This window comes from Neovison vison, chromosome 7 (genome assembly GCF_020171115.1).
Source record: "Neovison vison isolate M4711 chromosome 7, ASM_NN_V1, whole genome shotgun sequence".
NCBI classification, from domain to species: Eukaryota; Metazoa; Chordata; class Mammalia; order Carnivora; family Mustelidae; genus Neogale; species Neogale vison.
The window spans coordinates 153,762,161-153,787,709 of NC_058097.1; the positions used below are offsets into that span (position 1 = coordinate 153,762,161).

The 25,549-nt window shown below is 39.6% G+C and overlaps 2 protein-coding genes across 2 annotated transcripts; both read left to right on the forward strand.

The window, feature by feature from the left end:
• The first annotated feature begins 11,567 nt into the window (after positions 1-11,567).
• On the forward strand, positions 11,568-12,509 carry LOC122914210 (olfactory receptor 52H1-like). Its single transcript, XM_044260840.1, has one exon. It carries the CDS (start codon positions 11,568-11,570, stop codon positions 12,507-12,509), a length of 942 nt encoding a protein of 313 aa, XP_044116775.1.
• An 11,167-nt stretch (positions 12,510-23,676) lies between these two features.
• Positions 23,677-24,627, forward strand: LOC122914211 (olfactory receptor 52H1-like). Its single transcript, XM_044260841.1, has one exon. The coding sequence runs from the start codon at positions 23,677-23,679 to the stop codon at positions 24,625-24,627; it is 951 nt and encodes a 316-aa protein (XP_044116776.1).
• The last annotated feature ends 922 nt before the right edge of the window (positions 24,628-25,549 follow it).

Genomic DNA, 25,549 nt, shown 5'->3' on the forward strand with positions numbered 1-25,549 from the left:
CCGGACAGAGGCGCGCAAAAGCCCAGCCTGCGGCTTACGGACCAGCGCCCCCGTTCTCAGTGCCCCAGACGCGCGCCCGACCCACAGCCGCCTCTGAAAAGAGGTGCGCGCAAGCCGGGCACTCCCAGCCCCGGCCGGCGGCAAAATCTCAGTGTGCGATCCTGCTTGGAACCTCTCTGGCGGTCAGGAGCTCCCAGACAGCCGCCACTGCCTTGGCTTTGGGGATGAGCAAAAGATCCTGCGCCCCCAGGGTCTTTAACTTGGAACCTGCGCTGCCAGCGTCCAAGGGGGAATTTATTCAGCTTCTGCACCCAGACTGAGGCTTCTGAGACGGAGATCAGGAAGTGTTCCAGGGTGCACCTTGACTGCACCAGAGTTGATACATCCAGCTACATCTGTTCAGTCTTCTCCTACCAAAATGACTAGGAGGAGGAATGCCCAACAGAAGAAAAATACAGAGGATGGACCTTCCGCAACAGAGCTAACGGCTATCAACATAGACAATATGTCGGAAAGAGAATTCAGGCTAACAATTATCCAGGCAATAGCTAGGTTGGAGAAAGCCATGGATGACCAAACAGAATTGATTAGAGCCGAACTGAAAGCGACCAGACAGGATGTTCACAATGTTAGGGAGGAGCTTAAAGCTACCAGGGAGGAGGTCCACAATGCTCTCAATGAGTTCCAATCCAATCTAAACTCTCTCAAAGCTAGGGTAACTGAGACAGAGGATAGAATTAGTGATCTGGAAGACAAACAGATAGAGAGAAAGGATCAGGAGGAAGCCTGGAACAAACAGCTTAGATCCCACGAAAGCAGAATTAGGGAAATAAGTGATGCCATGAAGCGTTCCAACGTCAGAATTATTGGAATTCCTGAAGGGGAGGAGAAAGAAAGAAGTCTAGAAGATGTCGTGGAACAAGTCCTTCATGAAAACTTTCCGAATCTCGCGAATGAAACCAGCGTCCAGGTACTAGAGGCTGAACGGTCTCCACCCAAGATTATACACTCCAAAAAAACATCACGACACCTGATAGTCAAATTGAGAAATTATAATTGTAGGTATAATCTCTTGAAAGCTGCCAGGGCAAAGAGGCTCCTTACTTACAGAGGGAAGCCCATCAGAATAACGTCAGACCTGTCCACAGAGACCTGGCAAGCCAGAAGAGGCTGGCAAGATATATTCAGGGCACTAAATGAGAAGAACATGCAGCCAAGAATACTTTATCCAGCAAGACTGACATTCAAAATGGATGGAGAGATAAAGAGTTTCCAAGACCGGCAAGACTTAAAAGACTATGCAACCACCAAGCCGATACTGCAGGAAATATTAAGGGGGGTGCTATAAAAGAGGAAAAATCCCAAGAATAGCATTGAACAGAAATATAGAGACAGTCTACAGAAAGAAAGACTTCAAAGGTAACTCGATGTCAATAAAAACGTATCTATCAATAATCACTCTCAATGTGAATGGCCTAAATGCACCCATAAAACGGCACAGGGTTGCAGATTGGATAAAACGACAGGACCCATCCATATGCTGTCTACAAGAGACCCATTTTGAACCTAAAGATACACGCAGACTGAAAGTGAAGGGGTGGAGAAGCATCTTTCATGCCAATGGGACTCAAAAGAAGGCTGGGGTAGCGATTCTCATATCAGATAAATTAGACTTCAAACTAAAGACTGTAGTCAGAGATACAGAAGGACACTACATAATCCTTAAAGGGACTATCCACCAAGATGATCTAACAATTGTAAATATCTATGCTCCCAATATGGGAGCAGCCAATTACTTAAGAAAACTGTTAATCAAGATAAAGAGTCATATTGATATGAATACACTAATCGTAGGTGATCTTAACACGCCTCTTTCAGAATTAGACAGATCATCGAAGCAGAAAATCAATAAAGAAACAAGAGCATTGAACTACACATTGGACCAGATGGACCTCATAGATATATACAGAACATTCCACCCTAAAACAGCAGAATACTCATTCTTCTCAAGTGCACACGGAACCTTCTCCAGAATAGACCACATACTGGGTCACAAATCAGGACTCAGCCGATACCAAAAGACTGAGATTATTCCCTGCATATTCTCAGATCACAATGCTTTAAAACTGGAGCTCAATCACAAGGAAAAGTTCCGAAGGAACTCAAACACCTGGAAGCTAAAGACCACCTTGCTCAAGAATGCTTGGATCAACCAGGAGATCAAAGAAGAACTGAAACAATTCATGGAAACCAATGAGAATGAAGACACTTCGGTCCAAAACCTATGGGATACAGCAAAGGCGGTCCTAAGGGGAAAATATATAGCCATCCAAGCCTTGCTCAAAAAAATTGAAAAATCCAGAACACACCAGCTGTCTCTACACCTTAAAGAACTGGAGGATCAACAACAAATCAAACCAACTCCACACATAAGAAGGGAAATCATCAAGATTAGAGCTGAGATCAATGAGGGAGAAACCAGAGATACAGTAGAACGTGTCAATGAAACTAGAAGCTGGTTTTTTGAAAGAATCAATAAGATCGATAAGCCACTGGCTACACTAATCCAAAAGAAAAGAGAGAAATCCCAAATTCATAAAATTATGAATGAAAAGGGAGAGATCACAACTAACACCAAGGAAGTAGAAACAATCATCAGAAGTTACTACGAACAGTTATATGCCAATAAGCTTAGCAACCTAGATGAAATGGATGCATTCCTGGAAAAATATAAACTACCAAAATTGAACCAGGAAGAAATCGACAACCTGAATAGACCAATATCTAATAACGAGATTGAAGCAGTGATCAAAAATCTCCCAAAAAACAAGAGCCCAGGACCTGACGGATTCCCTGGGGAATTCTACCAAACCTTCCAAGAAGAAATAACCCCTATTCTCCTGAAGCTGTTTCAAAAAATTGAAGCAGAAGGAAAACTTCCAGACTCTTTCTATGAAGCCAACATTACCCTGATCCCCAAACCAGGCAAGGACCATACCAAAAAGGAGAATTTCAGACCAATATCACTGATGAATATGGATGCTAAGATTCTCAACAAGATCCTAGCCAACAGGATCCAACAACACATTAAAAAGATTATCCACCATGATCAGGTGGGATTCATCCCTGGGCTACAAGGATGGTTCAACATTCGTAAATCAATCAATGTGATACAACAAATTAATAGGAGAAGAGAGAAGAACCACATGGTCCTCTCAATTGATGCAGAAAAAGCATTTGACAAAATCCAACATCCGTTCCTGATTAAAACGCTTCAAAGTATAGGGATAGAGGGAACATTCCTGAACCTCATCAAATCTATCTATGAAAGACCCACAGCAAATATCATCCTCAATGGGAAAAAGCTTGCAGCCTTCCCGTTGAGATCAGGAACAAGACAAGGATGCCCACTTTCACCACTCTTGTTCAACATAGTATTAGAAGTCCTAGCAACAGCAATCAGACAACAGAGAGAAATAAAAGGTATCCAAATTGGTAATGAAGAAGTCAAACTCTCTCTCTTCGCAGATGACATGATTCTTTATATGGAAAACCCAAAAGACTCCACCCCCAAACTACTAGAACTCATACAGCAATTCAGCAGCGTGGCAGGATACAAAATCAATGTGCAGAAATCAGTGGCTTTCTTATACACTAACAATGAAAATACAGAAAGGGAAATTAGAGAATCGATTCCATTTACTATAGCACCAAGAACCATAAGATACCTGGGAATAAACCTAACTAAAGAGGTAAAGGATCTATACTTGAGGAACTATAGAACACTCATGAAAGAAATTGAAGAAGACACAAAAAGATGGAAGACCATTCCATGCTCTTGGATCGGAAGAATAAACATCGTTAAAATGTCTATACTGCCTAGAGCAATCTATACTTTTAATGCCATTCCGATCAAAATTCCACCGGCATTCTTCAAAGAGCTGGAGCAAATAATCCTAAAATTTGTATGGAATCAGAAGAGACCCCGAATCGCTAAGGAAACGTTGAAAAACAAAAATAAAGCTGGCGGCATCACCTTACCTGATTTCAAGCTTTATTACAAAGCTGTGATCACCAAGACAGCATGGTACTGGCATAAAAACAGACACATAGACCAGTGGAACAGAGTAGAGAGCCCAGATATGGACCCTCAACTCTATGGTCAATTAATCTTCGACAAAACAGGAAAAAATATACAGTGGAAAAAAGACAGTCTCTTCAATAAATGGTGCTGGGAAAACTGGACAGCTATATGTAGAAGAATGAAACTCGACCATTCTCTTACACCGTACACAAAGATCAACTCAAAATGGATAAAAGACCTCAACGTGAGACAGGAATCTATCAGAATCTTAGAGGAGAATATAGGCAGTAATCTCTTCGATATCGGCCACAGCAACTTCTTTCAAGATACGTCTCCAAAGGCAAAGGAAACAAAAGCGAAAATAAACTTCTGGGACTTCATCAAAATCAAAAGCTTCTGCACAGCAAAGGAAACAGTCAAAAAAACAAAGAGGCAACCCACGGAATGGGAGAAGATATTTGCAAATGACAGTACAGACAAAAGGTTGATATCCAGGATCTATAATGAACTCCTCAAACTCAACCCACACGAAACAGACAAACACATCAAAAAATGGGCAGAAGATATGAACAGACACTTCTCCAATCAAGAAATACAAATGGCTATCAGACACATGAAAAAATGCTCATCATCATTAGCCCTCAGGGAGATTCAAATTAAAACCACATTGAGATATCACCTTACACCAGTTAGAATGGCCAAAATTAACAAAACAGGAAACAACATGTGTTGGAGAGGATGTGGAGAAAGGGGAACCCTCTTCCACTGTTGGTGGGAATGCAAGTTGGTGCAGCCTCTTTGGAGAACAGTGTGGAGATTCCTCAAGAAATTAAAAATAGAGCTTCCCTACGACCCTGCAATTGCACTCCTGGGTATTTACCCCAAAGATACAGATGTCGTGAAAAGAAGGGCCATCTGTACCCCAATGTTTATAGCAGCAATGGCCACAGTCGCCAAACTATGGAAAGAACCAAGATGCCCTTCAACGGATGAATGGATAAGGAAGATGTGGTCCATATACACTATGGAGTATTATGCCTCCATCAGAAAGGACGAATATCCAACTTTTGTAGCAACATGGACGGGACTGGAAGAGATTATGCTGAGTGAAATCAGTCAAGCAGAGAGAGTCAATTATCATATGGTTTCACTCATTTGTGGAGCATAACCAATAGCATGGAGGACAAGGGGCGTTAGAGAGTAGTAGGGAATTTGGGTAAATTGGAAGGGGAGGTGAACCATGAGAGACTATGGACTCTGAAAAACAGTCTGAGGGGTTTGAAGTGGCGGGGGGGTGGGAGGTTGGGGTACCAGGTGGTGGGTATTATAGAGGGCACAGCTTGCATGGAGCACTGGGTGTGGTGAAAAAATAATGAATACTGTTTTTCTGAAAATAAATAAATTGGGGAAAAAAAAAACAAACAAACAAAAAAAAAAAAAAACAACAAAAAAAAAAAAAAGATCAACAGGGAAATAAAGGCCTTAAATGATACACTGGATGAGATGGACATCACAGTAATATTCAGAACATTTCATCCCAAAGCAACAGAATACACATTCTTCTCTAGTGCACATGGAACATTCTCCAGAATAGATCACATCCTCAGTCCTAAATCAGGACTCAACCGGTATCAAAAGATTGGGATCTTTCCCTGCATATTTTCAGACCACAATGTTCTGAAGCTGGAACTCAACCACAAGAGGAAGTTTGGAAAGAACCCAAATACATGGAGACTAAACAGCATCCTTCTAAAGAATGAATGGGTCAACCAGGAAATTAAAGAAGAATTGAAATAAATCATGGAAACAAATGATAATGAAAATACAATGGTTCAAAATCTGTGGGACACAATAAAGGCAGTCCTGAGAGGAAAATATATAGTGGTACAAGCTTTTCTCAAGAAACAAGAAAGGTGTCAGGTACACAACCTAACCCTACACCTAAAGGAGCTAGAGAAAGAACAAGAAAGAAACCCTAAGCCCAGCAGGAGAAGAGAAATCATAAAGATCAGAGCAGAAATCAATGAAATAGAAACCAAAAACACAATAGAACAAATCAACGAAACTAGAAGCTGGTTCTTTGAAAGAATTAATAAAATTGATAAACCCCTGGCCTGACTTATCAAAAAGAAAAGAGAAAGGACCCAAATAAATAAAATCATGAGTGAAAGAGGAGAGATCACAACTAACACCAAAGAAATACAAACTATTATAAGAACATACTATGAACAACTCTACGCCAACAATTTTGACAATCTGGAAGAAATGGATGCATTCCTAGAACATATAAACTACCAAAATTGAACCAGGAAGGAATAGAAAGCCTGAACAGACCCATAACCAGTAAGGAGATTGAAACAGTCATTAAAAATCTCCAAACAAACAAAAGCCCAGGGCCAGACTACTTCCCGGGGGAATTCTACCACACATTTAAAGAAGAACTAATTCCTATTCTCCTGAAACTGTTCCAAAAAATAGAAATGGAAGGAAAACTTCCAAACTCATTTTATGAGGCCAGCATCACCTTGATCCCCAAACCAGACAAGGATCCCATCAAAAAACAGAGCTATAGACCAATATCCTTGATGAACACAGATGCGAAAATTCTCACCAAAATACTAGCCAATAGGATTCAACAGTACATTAAAAGGATTATTCACCAGGACCAAGTGGGATAGACTTGGATGGGAGAGGATATTTGCAAACGACATATCAGATAAAGGACTAGTGTCCAAAATCTATAAAGAACTTAACAACTCAACACCCAAAGAACAAATAATCCAATCAAGAAATGGGCAGAGGACATGAACAGACGTTTCTGCAAAGAGGACATCCAGATGGCCAACAGACACATGAAAAAGTGCTCCATATCATTCGGCATCAGGGAAATACAAATCAAAACCACAATGAGATATCACCTCACACCAGTCAGAATGGCTAAAATCAACAAGTCAGGAAATGACAGATGCTGGCGAGGATGCGGAGAAAGGGGAACCCTCCTACACTGTTGGTGGGAATGCAAGCTGGTGCAACCACTCTGGAAAACAGCATGGAGGTTCCTCAAAATGTTGAAAATAGAACTGCCCTATGACCCAGCAATTGCACTACTGGGTATTTACCCTAAAGATACAAACGTAGTGATCCAAAGGGGCACGTGCACCCCAATATTTATAGCAGCAATGTCCACAATAGCCAAACTATGGAAAGAACCTAGATGTCCATCAACAGATGAATGGATCAAGAAGATGTGGTATATATACACGATGGAATACTATGCAGCCATCAAAAGAAACGAAATCTTGCCATTTGTGACAACATGGATGGAACTAGAGCCTATCATGCTTAGCAAAATAAGTCAAGTGGAGAAAGACAACTATCATATGATCTCCCTGATATGAGGAAGTGGTGATGCAACATGGGGGCTTAAGTGTTTAGGAGACGAATCCATGAAACAAGATGGGATAGGGAGGGAGACAAACCATAAGTGACTCTTAATCTCACAAAACAAACTGTGGGTTGTTGGGGGGAGGGGGTTTGGAAGAAGGGGGGGTAGGATTATGGACATTGGGGAGGGTGTATGTGCTTTTGGGTAAATTGGAAGGGGAGGTGAACCCATGAGAGACTATGGACTCTGAAAAACAATCTGAGGGGTTTGAAGTGGCTGGGGGGTGGTGGGAGGTTGGGGTACCAGGTGGTGGGTATTATAGAGGGCATGGCTTGCATGGAGCACTGGGTGTGGTGAAAAAATAATGAATACTGTTTTTCTGAAAATAAATAAATTGGAAGAAAAAAAATAGTGGAAGAGGAAAGCTCAAGGGGAGAATCAGAGGGGAACGGAGTACAGCAGAAGGGCAGAAGTAATATTGTTTTCTTTAAAGATGGAAGAAGGGGGCTTCTAGATACCAGAAAAAGGAAGGAAAGTGTTTCTTTTCTAGAGCTTCCAAAAAGAGAAGCCGCCTTTTCAACATCTGGATTTTAGCTCAGTTAGACCTAGGCTGAAGTGAGCTACAAAACTATAAGACAATTAATGTGATTTGTGGCATTTTATGCCATGGAATCTGTAGTAATTTTTATAATAGTTATAAAGAGCAAATATTCTGCATTCCACAAGAAAAGAGTATATGTATTTTTAATTGAGTTATAATTGACATATAACATTGTATCGGTTTCAAGTGTACAACACAATGATTCAATATTTGTATACACTGCAATTGTTCACCCAATAAGTGTAGTTAGTAATTATAATTATGTTACCTTGCTGTACCTTACTTATTACTTGAAGACTTATTTATTACATAACTGGAAGTTTGTATCTTTTGACCACTTTGCCCATTTTGTGCACCCCTCCCTCCTTGCCTCTGGCAACCACAATCTGTTCTGGTATTTATAAATTAGGTCATATAATATTTGTCTTACTCTGACATATTTTACACTTTCTGACATATTTCCGACATATTTCATCATGCCCTCGAGGTCCATCTGTGTTGTCACAAATGGCAAGATTACATTATTTTTCATGGGTGAATAATATTACACACACACGCACACATGTTCCATATCTTGGCTCTTATGAATATTCCTGCAAAAAAATATGGGTATACAGATATCTTTTTGAGTTAGTTTTTAAACCTATTATTAGGGAAATTAAAAGACTACATGAATAACATAGAATATTATATTTATAATATAATGATACAATATTATAAAGGTATCAGGTATTTCCATATTGATAGACCGATTCAATGCAATCAAAACAAAAACTCTACGTGTGTGTGGTTATAAATCTAGAAACTGCTTATAAAGTTTTGGCAATGCAAAGTGCAAAGAACAACTAAGATTTTTTTTTTTTTTTTTTGGATGGGGGAGAAGGGCAGTGAGAGAGGAAAAGAATCCCAAGCTCACGTGGGGTTCAATCTCACGACCCTGAGATCATGACCTGAGCCCAAATCCAGAATCAGATGCTTAATTAACTGAGCAATATCACATGTACAGGAACATTCTCAGGCCTCTGAGAATTCTGTCTCAGCCGACTGTGTCTAAATTGTCTAGACTGAGTATCCTAGGGATCCAATATCCACAGCCTACTGAAACCACCAAGCTATGTTCCATCTCAAAGGAAAAGAGTTAATATGATTGACCTCATCCCTTCTCTGGGGATGGAAAAAAAAATGGTTGTACCCACACATAACACGAGTTCTATCTTCTGGGAATATAAGGTAATACATAAAAACGTTCATCTCACTTCTATGGAACATGTCCCATCCTAAAATGTTATTTGTTTCCTTCTAAACAGATATTTTCCACTACTCCTGCAAGAGATAGAAGACAATTTGATGAGCTGAAAACTACAGCCATTTAGGGAAGAGAAAAATGCTACACTGGTTCTTTGATTTTTATCAAACAGTGTAGCCTTGGGTTTGCTCAGTGTCCAAGTAGGGTCTCTGTGCTAGAGGACATGACTCTGGGAGAAAGGAGTTCTGCTGACACCAGTGATTCCATAAGAAGACAGCTCCTCACAGAAAATGACTGACTTCATGAGCAGACCAACTAATGTGACCAGAAATACGGTGGGGAATCCAGAAGGAAAGAGGAGCTCTTTGGGTAAAAGAAGTGAAGTCAGACTAGATTCAGATTGAAGCAGCAAAACTTGGTGTGTATGTTTTCTGTTGACCTCCTTTGTAGTTTTAATGATCAGTACTTTATTTTTTCCCCTTTAAATGTATTCCCTGAGACCCTGATCAAATGTGCTTCTTGTCAGAGGCAGGGAGTCCGTGCTTCAGGGGACTGAGTTGCAATCTAGCCTAAATTTTGACATTTGGGGGCTTTCTCAGTCTACCTACTTTTTATACCACAGAAGATGAGGTGACCGTCCTTTTAGGGACAATTTCATGAAGACTCTGATGTCTTCATGTAAATGTAATAAGTTCAGTGCCCACTAGCTGTTAGCCTGCATCAGACCTGCAGGTGGAACTTAGGGCATTCGTTCTTCTGGGCTTGGAGGATGAGTCATGGTTGGGGTGGGGCAGACGGCTGCTTTTGGACAGTGGGAACTAGTTACATTCCTCCCAGGTTGATGTCTTGTTCACCTTGGCTAATTAAGGACTCCAGCCATGTCAAAATCATCTGCTACATCAGAGAACCTTGCTATATAAAGCTTTGGCTGGAATTATGGCTGAGATATCACAAAATCCCACTTGGCTCATCCCATTTTTTCCTCCTTGCCACACACCTACAGAGTCCTGCCAAACACAATAATATAGAGCTGCTGGGACCCATCCTCAAATCCCACTTCCTTTCCATCAAAGCTTTTTGAATGACTGTAAATTTGTTGGAGAGGGTAAGGACCAAACCTATTCCAAACTGGCCGAAAGATGGCTCCAGGTATCCAGGCCTCTCGTGCTATACTCCCTGCTTCACTGTTACCGGTCCCCTTTGCCAAAAATACTTTAAAATAGATCATACACTGGAGTTAAAATGGAAATGCAAAAGGCAGGCTCTATTTAGTCCAAAGATGGGGTCCAAGCTCTGGCACACCAAACATAAAAACATTCAAGAAGTACTATTTTATTATTTTTCATCTTATCTCTGGGAGGTGAGACTCTGCTCTGCCTGATTTGCCCCAGGCCAATCACCCTGGCTGGTGTCTGTTATGGAGGCATTGTCATACTCACTGGTGGGCAGAGCTCTGTCCCCTACTAAGTTAGGGAAAGGAAATCCTCCAAGATTTAGGGAATCATCCCTGAGACCATAAGTCACCCTCTGAGCTCACTGCCCTTTGCCTGAGTCAGGAGAATGCTGCTTACCTGTCCCCACGCACTTGCTGGTTGATGCCATCTCTCATTTTCACATTTTGGGAAGCATCCCTCCTAGTCTAAACCATATTTCAAACCCTGTGCAACAAATCTCCTGTATCACCCGCAGTACTGGAATCTGTTCTTTCTTTTCCCTTCCCTTTTCATTACCTTTTCTACCACTCTACTGAAATCCTTCAGTTTATTATATCAAAACTATTATTGGAAACATAGTATTTGCTGTATAAAAGTCCATTATTCGCAGCTCATCCCATGTAATAATTGTAATGTTTCCTGCTTGTCTCCTTCCCCCACTCTCTGTCTCACTGACATACACAAACCTCTTGTCCTTACATACAATATGTTTTCTGTTTTCCTGAGCCTGGGCCTATGCCACATAGTTTACATTAAGAAAGGGACATAGTTATTGAGGTTTAATCACATGAAATTGCTGACCTACAAAAATAACCCTTCTGTAAAATGTATTAATAATGGTATAAAGGAAATCAAGTGGGGCCACTTGCAAAGAAAAGGGACAATAACAAGTCCGTTTTATAGGTGCCAACATCCAGGGGACAGAGGAAGCCTGAATGTGACAGTTGTTGTCCCCCACCATGGTCAGCCCCAGCCCGTTCTGACAGCTGATTTGACTTCAGGGCTCCAAGACCAGAGGATCCCAGACTGAGGAAACCATGTATAATTTGAGCTGTTACAATCCCAGTTCCTTCATCCTTGTGGGAATACCTGGTCTGGAGAGATTCCACAGCTGGATCGGGATTCCCTTTTGCGTCATCTATGTTCTGGCTATTGTGGGCAACTGCACCCTTCTCTACCTCATTGCTATAGAGCACAGCCTCCATGAGCCCATGTTTTTCTTCCTTGCTATGCTGGCTACCACGGACTGCATCCTGTCCACGGACACAGTGCCCAAACTACTCAGTAACCTCTGGCTGGGCTCCCAGGAAATTACCTTCTCTGGCTGTCTCACCCAGATGTTTTTCCTCCACTTCAGCTTTGTAGTGGACTCAGCCATCCTGTTGGCCATGGGATTTGATCGCTATGTGGCCATCTGCTTCCCCTTGAGGTACACCACCATCTTGACTCCACGGGTGGTCATCAAGGTTATGGTGACCATCACCATGAGGAGCTTCTGTGTCATCTTGCCAGATGTTTTTCTGCTGAAACGGTTACCCTTCTGCGGGACACGCATCATCCCACACACATACTGTGAGCACATAGGTGTTGCTCGGCTTTCCTCTGCTGACATCTCCATTAACATCTGGTATGGATTTTCTGTGCCTCTCATGACTGTCTTCTCGGATGTGATCTTTATTGCTGTTTCCTATGCCTTCATCCTTCGTGCTGTCTTTCAGCTCTCATCTCAAGGTGCCCGTCAGAAGGCCCTCAGCACCTGTGGTTCCCATGTCTGTGTTATTCTCATGTTTTACACACCTGCCACCTTCTCCATCCTTGCTCATCGCTTTGGGCACAGTGTCCCTCGAAATGTGCTCATCCTATTTGCCAACTTCTATGTGGCCATCCCCCCTGCTCTAAATCCTGTTGTCTACGGAGTAAAGAACAAGCAGATCCAAGACAAATTTATTCTGCTTTTCTCTTTAAAGAAGACACAATGAGTGGAGAGGGTCACTGAAGGAGACGTTGAGGTAAAATTCAAGTAGGTGAAATTTTATGTAAGATGGGAAACATAAAAATAAAGCTGTAGCTCCTATTAACCTGAAATTTTAGTGTTCTAGCCATGAGCAAAATATGGGAAGGGAGGAAAAGAGAAAATCTTCTAGACTTTCAGAAAATCAAGCCTCTTCTTGGTTTAGTTTTCTCACCACTTGTATGAAGAAGGTGATGATGGGTACACAAGAGCATTAAAACTCAGGCTTCCATTTTTCCTGCTGCTGATTTTGAGATATTTGAAGGCTAGATATTTCCCAATATACAACTCACCCTTGTATTTTTCAGTTCCTGAGTTAAAGACAAAAGTTCCTGTGTTCCTTCTTTTAGTAGCTATCAATGCTCTCAATTATAACTACCAAACTTTCTGCTTTGAGCTTCAGTCCCAAGTCTATATTATTAATCCCCTCTTCTCTGTCCTGTACTTGCTTTACCTTTTTCCTTATCCTTCTCAAATTACATAGAGCTGATTATCTTTTGTTTCTGTTTTCTTCAGTTGCATGCTCCAAGAAAAATTTCACTATCCTTGGTCCATATTTTAGAAGTATTAATTAATTTAAGTAAAAATAATTTATTTTGGGTGGCTCAGTTGGTTGAGCGACTGCCTTCCGCTCCCATCATGATCCTGGAGTCCCGGAATCGAGTTCCTGGTAGGGCTTCCAGGTCCTTTGGGAGTCTGCTTCTCCCTCTGACCTTCTCCCCTCTCATGCTTTCTCTCACTCTCTCTCAAATAGATAAATAAAATCTTTAAAATATAAAAATAAAAATAATTATCATAGGATAATTTTAGTTAATTCATTTCACAGATGAGGAAATGGAGATTTACAAAGATTACAGAAAGACAAATAGTGGATTTAGTATCCAAAACCAGGTCTGTCTGATCCAGGATACTTAATCCAATTGCTTCCTGAATATCTACCCACTGAGTGGCTTACAAACGCCTCCCACTTAATTTTTCCAAAACTGACCTAGAAACTAACTTCCTCCACAAAAAGTGCTCTTCCTTTTCAGTGTTCTTTTATGGTGAATGATGGCACTACCACCAAATGCATTCCCAAGCCAGAAACCTGTGGCTTGTCCTTGATTTATCCTATGTCATGCTCTAGCAAAATTAAGTCAATATTTGGGTTAAATATTTTATTTCAAGATGCTTGTAAGTCATATCAGTAGATATATACATGAGATTCTTACTTTTATCATGACCATAGAGCTTGTCTCTGTCCTTCTCTATTATCTGTCTCTCTGAGAGTATTTCAGAGTTGTCTTTTTAAAGGAGTTCCAATCCTGCTCCATTCAATCCACTCTCTCTATAATAGCTAGAGTGGTCATCTTAGAATTCATGTGATTCTGTCACTTTGTACCTTGCATTTCCTCAATAATTTCATTGACCTTAGCATCAATATAAGGAATGGAAGAATCTAATGAAAAGAGTGATCTTCCATAAAAATCAGAGCTTTACATTCAATTTTTATTTATTTACACTTCATTTATGTTTTTTCACTTAATTTGCACATCCCTGACTCTTTGAGCAAGTAATTTCAGAAGCGATGTTTTTTGTGTGTGCCATACTCAGTGTCTGGTTCTTTAAAACAACAACAACTTGGTGTGAGTAGAGTGTATATTAAGTAGGATCTGGGTAGGAACCATCTATGTTCCTCTTAAGAAACTCTCAGGATAAAAAAATGCCCATTTCCTACACTCTTCACTGAAAAAGAGGCCATAAATTTTATCAAGACGAACATGTTAAATTACTCAGCAATAAGAAGTAAATAGTAAAGTTGGTATAAGGAGGTAAAATCCTCTATGTGTGTGTGGGGGGGTCTGCATGTGTGTTAACATTTTCTTTTATGTCTGTAAGCTCTTGGGGAGTTCAGAAGATGCACAGGTAGGGCTTCTTTATCCAAACCACAATTACAAACCATCATACTTATTTGCTATTTATTTGTCTATCCACACCTACAAGATGAGCTCCTTGAAGGCAGAAACTTAGTCCTAGGCATCTTTTTATGCCCTTTTATATGAAAATATCTGACACACCATGTGTTCTCAATAAAGGTTTCATACCATTCAGACTTTATTAGAAACCCCTTCTTAAAAAAAAAAAAAAAGAAACTCCATCTTGATGTCATTATCAACTTTTCTTTTCTTCCTTCTCTACCCAGTTTAGATTCCAACGTATATTATTGCAGCCATTGTCTTGTTTATCCTAAACTCAACTTGTTCTAAACCCTACTGTCTCTTACATACTCAGTTGAAAAAAAGGACTCTAATGAATCTTAATGAAAATAGCCCTGTATTTTGGGGAAGTTAGAGATAATGACTGCACAAGATAGACTGATAGTACTGTTGATGAATGAAGACATACACCACCATAGTTGCCTACTTTCAGCTTCTCCAATGCATCACATTTCTCCTTGTCTCTTCTACCTGTGCTTTCTCTTTATTCTTTGCCTGGCAGTTCCAGTTTAGGTTCAACTAAAAATTCCCTCCGATGTTCCTTTTTCAGTCCTGTATATTAGATTAGTATTGCTCCTATACATTATCATTGCACAATGGACCTTTCATTGTAGGACTTAGCACAATTTTAATAAGATGACTGGTTGTATACTCGGTTGTTTAGTGTCGGTTTTTCCATTATATATCATCAAAGACCAGGCTCATGGATACTTTGTTTACCATTGCATTCCCATCATTTACAAGCTCATAGATTGTAATAGGCATTTAATAAATGTTTGCTGAATAAAAGAGTTGAAAGGAATGAGGTCTTTTAAAAGATTTGTTTGTTTGTTTGCTTGTTTATATTATGTTAGTCACAATACAGTACATCATTAGTTTTTGATGAAATGAATTAGTTTTAATGAACGAATAAAATCCTTTTTGTTTGGTGAGCATCTACCTGGATTTGTAACTCTGCATAATCTGAGAGAAAATTAAGGAGAGTCATGGAAAAAGACTTATTTTCTCCACATTAAGGTGATAGTTGTTTCTCCACTTATTCTTCAGAGCCTTTCTTTAACTTAAATATTCCTAAGTTATTTTTTCCTTTTTAGAGATGCAAAAACTGATTTCTAGAACAGTGAAAGTACTTTGTTAGAGCACAAAGGAAGGGATGAGCAGAACAGGGAACATTCCAAATGGTTAGCCACTAGGCATTGAAAGTAGACGTCCTTGTGGATCTGATGAGAGGTCATATGTGGGGCTCTGTTGGAATGATGAGACTTATCCTGGCTGGCTTGCTATGATTTTCAGATATGTGTGTGCCTTGTGTTAAGACATTTGTCCCAAATACATAGATGAGCAGCCTGTAGCCTGAAAAATTGACTAAATACTGAGTTAATGATGATTCCCCACTGAGGGAAGATGGACAGAACTACCAAGCAAGACTGAACATTGAAGTGAGTACCTGAGAAGACAGGCCTCTTCACGCCTGGAGAGATGCAGCCCTAGGCAGAAATATCTCCAGGGTTTTGTTATATCAGGCTAGAAGCTTCTGTTTTTCAATCCAAATAGATATTTATCGATTTTCCACTATGAAGTACCCTCAGCCAGGGATTCAGAGGAGAATGAAACAGTCTCTGCAAATGAAATTTTAGGAATTCTATAACTGGGCTGACACATGGTAGATGACTTTGCCAGACTTTCTTTGTCAAATTACTGATAAAGCTAGATCAAGACCCCACTGAGGTTCAGGTATTCTAACATCATGGATTCCAAAATTTCTAATCCACCACTAATATGAGCTGAGGTGTAAGTTTCTAAACTGGGAAAGTGTTAATTTGGTTGAATCCTTGTTCATGTCCCACACTGACTTGAAGCCTTAGGACCTGAAGGCCTATAGGTCCTCTGGGCTCTCGAACTTCTGTTCTAACCTGTCTTTAATCCCTGGAGATGACAAGGGAAATAAATTTGCACTCCACTCTTCCAGGCTCGATGTTGGTCTTGCCTACTGTGGTCATGGTCTATGTCTGTCCCTTATGTCCCTTTATATGTCCTTAATAATCCTGGACTGCCTTTTTTGTTCTTTGGTCTGTTTTTCACCTGCTGTGTTTCTGCACACTCTGATCAGCACCTTGCCTTTGCAAAGCAGTTCTGGCACCAGGATCTGCAAGGTATAATCCCTTGGTGAGCATACAGAACTATTAGGGAGTAATGGAGTAGAGCCAATGAGAAAAGGAGCTGGTGAAAAGGGAAAAGGCAGGTGGGGAAAGAAGGGGCTCCAAGAAAGAAGAAAGGACAAGATTAGAATTCTACAGATAGATTATAAATCTGACACTCATGCAAAGAGAATGGTGTGAAAGAGAGGTGTCTATTAGGAGCTTAATTCTGAGCCCCTCCCACTTATATTCCTAAGATGTTTCTATGATTTTTCTAAAGATCGAAAATGCTATGGATGTATAAACAAACAAACATCAGTGGTCATGATAGATATAGAATTGGCCACTTCAGACTGGGGCCAGACACATGGAGATTGAAATTTCATATGCTATCTCAGAGTTTTTTTAGGTTATCTTGTATGTGGAAGCATGGGTTTATATTTGAGGATGCATTTATGAATGAGTGTCCTGTTGTCCTTTGGTATGATGTGGGTAAACACCAAGATATCCACCCACCCTATACACCATAGCAAGATACATATACAAAATGAATTCCAACAGTTGATTTCTGGAATGGCTTGTAAAATAGTCTTTTTTGACCCACGAAACAACCATGGATACTCTTTTCCTTACAAGGGCAGAAGAAAGATATGCACATAGACACATTTAACACAAAAAAGAGGAATAAAGTCAAGGTATGGATTATAATACTTGGTAACTAAGATATTACTGAAGGACCTGTCCTTTGTTTAGTGCGGGAGGAGACAGAGTAGGTAGAGATATTGGGAGTGTCATTGCCATATTCCTGGCCTTAGGAGGGAGGAGAAAAAGGCTCAACAATCAATCGGAGACCAGTAAATAGGATGGGGGTAGAATGCTTGCTAAATGTAAAATCCTATTCAGTAATCTGTAATCAAAGAGTACTAATACTAGTAGATTAAAGAGAATGTGGAGTAAGTGATATCTAAGAAGTTTCATGAAAGGATATGTAAAGCCACAAACCTTCTACATATAGGACTTTGGAGGTAGGTGAGGAAAGTGCTGCAGTTTCCCACATCTAGCTGTGTCATTCCTACCAAACCATCTTTTGGTAGCTTGCAGTGTCAGTGGATGGCTTCGGTTTGTTTGGTGGGAGCCTTCATCCAGTTTGGAAGTATTTAAATATGGGAAGCAATATTTCATGCTTTTCCAGATCTTTAATTATCCAGTATTTAGGTGGAGGAGCCTAGCTTGTGTTATTATGGTAGGCCGTGAGGATATAAGACTGAGGGAGAGGTGGATGAATGATAGGGTATTCACAGCACTATTTGGATGATCACGTTCATTAGTGTGAAGTCCATTGGGCCCTCTGCCATGCATTTACTCAACAAGAGCTTATTGAAGACTCTGTGACAGATACCATTCCAGGGATAGAACCGTGAAATAAGCTGACACGATATCTATCTTCTTAAAGTTTACCACTTCTTAAGTTAGAAAGCTAAGTAAAGTAAAATGAAAATAGTGTGGTAAGTCCTCTGATCAGATAATATGGAGTGCCAGGAGTGTACCTGGGAACGTTACCTAATTTGGATATTGTTCAGGAAAACTTGCCGTGTGCTGAACATGAGAGAGTTAGCTGGAGAAAAAAAGAAAAGGGGCCAAGCTGAAGAAACTTCAAGGACCAAATGTAGGAGGAAAAGGATCATACATATGTATTTCCCGGAGCTGAAGATTACATGGGAGGTGTGTGTGATGTAGTCAGTGGACTAGTTATCTCCCTTTTGATATGGGAGAAGGCTTCTGGCTTCTTCTACTTTGATCGTCTCACGTGGTGCCTGGTGTTAGTTAATATAATACCTGTTTATAACTGGAGAAGGAAAACTATTGAAAAATATTGGAAGTCTTTAAAGTGACTTTGAGGAACTACATGGGTGTCGGTAATACCATGGTGTTAGGTAGAGAACCATGAGTTCCTTGCAAATTCTTGTTGTGAGAGTATGCAACAAGAGATCTACCGATGTGGATACTACTCACACAACCAGGTAATGTGTCTTCAAGTTAAAATTCATTTGCTTACCTTAGTAGATAGTAAATAAATGGGCATGTTATCTTAAAAATTATTCCCTAAAATCATGAGACATGTGATGCCCAGGTGGCTCAGTGGGTTAAAGCATCTGCTTTTGACTCAGGTCTTGATATCTGGGTCTTGGGATTAAGCCCCATGTCGGGCTCCCTGCTTAGTGGGGAGTCTGCTTCTCCCTCTCCCTCTCCCTCTGGCTCTTCCCATACTTGTGCTCTCTTGTGCTCTTGTGCTCTTTTTCTCTCACTCACTCTAATAAATAAATAAATTCTTTAAAAAAAAAGAGGAGACAAAGTAGAAGCCCAGAAAACAAAATAAAGAAAGACAAACTTGACTTCAAGTTTGTAGAGATGGAAGAGTTCACTGATGTTTCCATACCTTTACTACTCCTCTATCACCCCTCTATCAACTGGCAAGTCCTACCGATTCTGTCTTCTCATCTTTCTGACGTCCCTTAAGCTCTTCTGTTACATTGACTTAGGCTGTCATTTTCTACAGTAATTACGTTTGGTTCTTTGTTTACAGATTGAGTTCCTATTCCATCTGGGTTCATATTAGGTCTTATAAATAGTGTTCCAATAAATGAATACATTTAGGTTTCACAAAATAGCTTTACTAGCTTTTAAAATAAACTTAGACTATTTTCAGGCTTCTTATATGCTCAGAAATCAATTGTACCCTACATGAATTACCTGCTTTTTAATTTAAGGCATACTTGATAAAATTGTCTAGTTTGGGGACCATATGGAGGGAGATAGATCTCTGACAACCTTTTAATTTTACATAAATTGGTTTATTTATGTTTTATGATTCTCATCAATCATGTTTGTTAATGTATATTTTCCTGAATGTCATTACATTTTGTCAGAGCATGAGAATTGATGTCAAAATCCAATTATTGTTAAAAATGTATCTGCTTTGTCAGTAGAATTTTTTTGTCTTTTTATCTGGATTTTTAAAAACTTTTAAAAAATATTTTATTTATTTATTTGATAGACAGAAATCACAAGTAGGCAGAGAGGCAAACAGAGAGAGAGGGGGAAGCAGGCTCCCTGCTGAGCAGAGAGCTGGATGAGGGGCTTGATTCCAGGACCCTGGGATCATGACCTGAGCTGAAGGAAGAGGCTTTAATCCACTGAGCCACCCAGAGGCCCCTTATCTGCATTTTAATCATTATGTTTATGTAGTTCAGATTGTGGCTTTAAATAATTAATTCTACTGATTGTATTGTTTACTCTTTTCTTTTTAAAATAATTGATTTCCAATTGTGGATATTTAATATACTTATATTATTTCTTATTCAAGTGATAATGTGTTTAAGACTAACATTTTGCATCTTAAAGCAGCTTCTACTACTTTTTGAAGGTTTGCTCCTTAGTGAGTCCTTGGAGACATTTTCTAGTCTGTATCTACCTTTTTGTCTTATTTGATATTTGCTGGTTATTTATTCCCTAAATAAGTTTCTTAAAAACCTCAGTCTCATACACATTTCAGGTGTACATACTTCTTTTATTTTTTTTAAAGATTTTATTTATTTATTTGACAGACAGAGATCACAAGTAGGCAGAGAGGCAGGCAGAGAGAGAGGGGAGGAAGCAGGCTGCCTGCTGAGCAGAGTGCCCAGTGTGGGGCTCGATCCCAGGATCCCAGGATCATGACCTGAGCCAAAGGCAGAGTCTTTATAACCCTCTGAGCCACCCAGGCACCCGAGGTGTATACACTTCTAATATAAGCTAGTGGTTTTAATAATTTATATGTATCTTTTTGATTCTTGAGGAATTTTATTTTACTTGGTGTGAATAATTTCCAAGCTACTTGTGGGATTATCCAGTATTTTCTCACTGATCCTCATTCATCCAATTGCATACAGTATTATAAAAATTGTAGGCAATTTTAGGGCCACAAATTCTGCTCTTTGGCATATTTATTCTTGAGCCAGCTGTATACTATGTAATTTATTCATGTGTTTCATTTTTTTTATGTATTTATGCATTTATTACATATATTCAAGTTAATCATGCCATTTTATTTTTAACTCATAAATGGCATAATCCGTCTTTTTATTATCACTTAAAACATTTTCTTTATATAGTTTTTACTTTTAGAAAATATTCTGAATTATGTTACCCTTTAATTATATTCCCAGGTAACCTTCTCTGTATCATTCCAGTTTCAGTATGGGTGCTGGAGAAGCCAGCACTATTTTGTCATCTTTTGACTCCTATACACATAGCTTTACCTCATTCTTTTTCAAAGCTATATACTCTTCCACTGTATGAACATATGTAAATGTTAAAATCATTCCCATATTAAGAATTAAACTGGTGCTAGCATTTCAGTTTTTTTTGTACTTATTTCAATCAAATTTCATATTATATATCTTGCTGCTATGAATCTCTTTTTAAAGAGATTTTATTTCTTCATTTGAGAGAGAGAAAGAGCGTCCGTTCGTGCATGAGAGAGAACATACCAGCAGGGGCAGAAGGAGTAGGGTTGGGGGGCAGAGCGAGAAGCAGACTCCCCAGTGAGCAGGGAGCCTGATAAAGGGCCTGATCCCAGGAACTCAGATCATGACCTGAGCCGAAGGCAGATGCTTAACTCACTGAGGTACCCAGGTGTCCCTGCTGTGAATAGCTTTGTGTCTTTTTTTTTTTTTTTTTTAATAACTGTGTATTTGGAAGCATTCCTAGATTTGGAACTTCTGGGGCAATAGGTATGTGCATTTTATGTTTTTATATACATTGACAAATTACTATCTAAGAATGTTATACACCAAACCCTTCTAAAATAGTTGCAAAAACTTACTTCCTCAGACCCTTCACAGGACAGATATTATCAATAAAACCATTGGTCTTTAGCAGTCTTTCTTAATTGATAAATAATATGCCTCATCATTCATGTTTTATTGAGTTTAATTACTTATGAGACTGAGAATATCCTACATGTGTATTATACTTTAGAATTTCTTCTAATATGACTTCATTATTCATATCCATTGTCAACATTCCACTTGATCAAAGGGCTTTGTTTTAGTGATCTGTAAGAATACTTTGAATAAATGTTTATGCAATTCCCTAGTTTCCATTTGAATTAATCTTTAATTGTGTTGCTTTTGCCATGGAATTTATTATTTCCTGTTTTATTATTTTTTTCTCTGCAATAGTTTGTCCCTCCAATTTCCATTTTGTCCTCCTTTTGTCCTTTAGATATTATCTGGGTGAATATGTTATAGGGGATATGGGATGTGGGCAAGGTGGGCTATATGTGATTTTGTGGCAGTAAATAGGGAACCAAAATTCTGGATCTGAAACCTAGATGAGGCTTTTCTATACATTGGCCTCTGCTGTAACTCTATTTTTAATGAAATGGACTCCACCTGGGTTTGAGCAGTGAGGACATTTTCTGTTGCTGACTGCCAGCCTTGCCATTTCTTCCTATCTGAAATTACAGTCTTTGGATTTTTCTCTTCTTTCTAGTTGGAATAAACTTTACATCACATCTGCCTTTAATTGCTCAAGGCAAATTGGTGTATCTGAGTTAGAATGCAGAGGTCTTGATGGGAGATGATAGCCTGTGGGAGAGAGCAGTCAACGCAAGCATAGAAATAAGAGGATGTAAGACAAAGATACTTAGGAAATGAGCCCCTGTAACATGAGCTTGTTTGGAAGGTGAGTGAGATGATTGCATGTGAAAGAAGAATTGAGATAATTTCAAGGTATCCCAATTGAGAAACCGTGCTATACTATCATTTGCTGAGTTGGGAGATATTATAAGAGAAACAGATTTGGAGCAATGGAAAAAGAAGTAGGGTAGTTTGGAACATGCTGAACTGGATACACCTGTGGGATTTTGAAGATGGTAGGCATGGGGTAGCTAGTTTCAACCTGAGGAGAGAGGAATAGCTTCAAAACTATAAACATCAGAATCTTAAACATAGGAATCACAAAGTCATGGCATTTAGGGATATCACCCAGGTGATGGTTGTTCACCTAGAAAGCAGCAGACATAGATAGAGTACTATAGAGTATCAATATTCAAGAACAAGTAGAAAGAAATATGAGAGACTACTGAAGTTGGAGAAAAAGATTTGCGTATCATGCCACAAACAGAAGAATTTTGTGGGAAGGACACAACTGTTTCAATGAAATCTCACAGGAGTGAGTCGTTATATAGATTAGACTGGGGAAAGAATGCTGTGGTCCAACTTTATCCAGAGACTGGGCTCCCCCTGCTGAGATATCTTCTGTGAGGGGAGGAGGGTTCTGATCTTTCCTTGAGACCAATCTGACAGAGTGAGTTCTTGGTGGGTGTCTTTTCTTAGAAATTTTCAACCTGAGAATATCTGAACGCAGAGTAAATCACCTCAACTTTAGCTCTCAGAGGAGAATATTTGTCTCCTCTTTATGTTGGTGAACTTTGTTGCAATACTGATAAGAGCCAGGGCAGATGCTCTGTTGTGGAGAAAGAGTGAAAAAGAAAACAGAATGCATGGTCTACTTTGGTGTTAGACATGGGTCATGTCTTTGCTTAACCCCTTGATCCCCAGGAGGGGGTCTGTTATTCCAGTTCACCAGGGCTGGGACTTTACATTGAGCTTTGTTCCAAATCCCTAACTAGTCATTGTCTCTCCACCTAACTGTATTTTGGGCCCTTATTTTCCTAGAAAACCTTCTGGGCTGCTGTTAACTGGACAGGTCTAAAATTATATGACAGGAGTTATGTGATTTGTGTCTCTGGGAAAAAATTATTTTGATATCATTTGTATTCTGACTTAAAATTGTAATGACAACTTTGTCAAGTATTTATTAGTAAAGAGAAGAGACAAGTGATAGTGTATCACTTTACAGAGCTGAAAGTGGGGGATAATATTGAAGAAGGCTTAGATGGTTATCTGTAGATCACTGTAACAATAAGCCATGATATTTTTATTTTCAGTCTATGAGACGTATCCAGTCCAAGACCATGGTGGCCTCATTCAACTTGAGCAGCTTCAATCTGGGCCCCTTCATCCTGCTGGGAATCCCAGGGCTGGAGGAATTCCATGTCTGGATTGGGATTCTCTTCTTTATTATTTACCTTGGGGGTCTTGCAGGCAACAGTGTCCTTCTCTACCTTATTTCCATGGAGCATAGCCTTCATGAGCCCATGTTCTTTTTCCTCTCCATGCTGGCTGCTACAGATATCATCCTGTCTAATACATGTGTACCCAAAACATTCAGCATCTTCTGGCTAGGTCCTCAGAAAATCACCTTTCCTGCCTGTCTTACTCAGATGTTCTTTCTCCACTACAGCTTTGCCATGGATTCTGCCATTCTGCTGGCTATGGCATTTGATCGCTATGTTGCTATTTGCTTCCCCCTAAGATACACCACTATTCTCACCCGTCAGAGTATTACTAAGATTGTAATGGCTATTGTTGGCAGAAGCTTTTTGATCATCTTCCCATGTGTGTTCCTATTAAAGCGACTCCCTTTTTGCCGAACTCTCATCATACCACACACATACTGTGAGCACATAGGTGTTGCCCAACTGGCCTGTGCAGACATCTCCATCAACATCTGGTATGGCTTTGCTGTACCTATACTGACTGTTACATCAGACCTGATCCTTATTGGCATCTCCTACACTCTCATCCTTCGTGACATCTTTAACCTTTCATCCCAAGATGCCCGTCAGAAAGCTCTCAACACGTGTGGTTCCCATGTTTGTGTCATTCTTATGTTCTATACACCAGCCCTGTTCTCTGTTCTCACCCATCGTTTTGGTCACAATATTCCGCACTCCTTCCATATACTGGCTGCCAACCTCTATGTAGCCATCCCTCCTGCACTCAATCCAATCATCTATGGGGTGAAGACCAAGCAGATTCGGGAAAAAATCATCCTACTCCTTTTCCCTAAAGGGAACCAGTGACATGAGACTGAGAGCTTGGGAAAGGAAACAGGTAACTATATTGACTTTGGAATGCATTTGATTTTTTTGCAGCTAAAATATCTGTAATGGTGATTTATATACATATGAAATCCTAAAAGTCCTCCATGTGCTGGAGGAATCTGTAAGATAAAGTAAGGAGCTAGATGTCAAGAAAGGCAATAAAATAAGTTGAAGAAGATATGTTTGCTTGAAAACATAGATCACATGGAAATTTCTATCTCATTTTGAGATAGATTTCCAAGATTTAAGGGATAGAATATTGATTGTATATAATGTGGAAAAAATAGAATATAATTCTTAATTAACAGGTTAAAAGAGATAACTAACGGTCTAACAATTTGAGCTATCTTTGTTGGATATGTTCCAGATGAAAGTTGATAAAGCTAACAGCAAATGATTACCATCCTTAAGAACCATCCAGGAAGATTAATCATTGAAAAGTCTGGTTCTCAAACAGAGATGGGTACCAAAAGCACCTGGGGGATTGGTAGAAATGCGAAGTCCCAGGTTCTATCCTACTTCAATGGATCTCTGTGTTCTTTAACAGCTCTCTAGGTGATTCTGACACCTAAGAAATTCTGGATCCTTCCAAATCTGAAAAGTCCTGGTCCTTTGAAATACCCATATACTTGGTTATTCTAGTAATTTCCTAGCTTGGAAGTAAGATAGGTGTCTTTCATACTCCCCATAATTGACTCTTGCTTCGTATTAGTGATCCATCTTAAAATTCCATAACTGTAAATATCGTATCATCAAAATATATTATCAATTGTCTATCTTATTATAGTCTTTGAAGGATTTCACTTCTGGCACAAAAAAATTCTTCTCATGATGATTTTAATGAACGCAGAGATGATCCATTAATAACTTTGTGTGGTAGTCTCTAAAGATAGCCATGGTA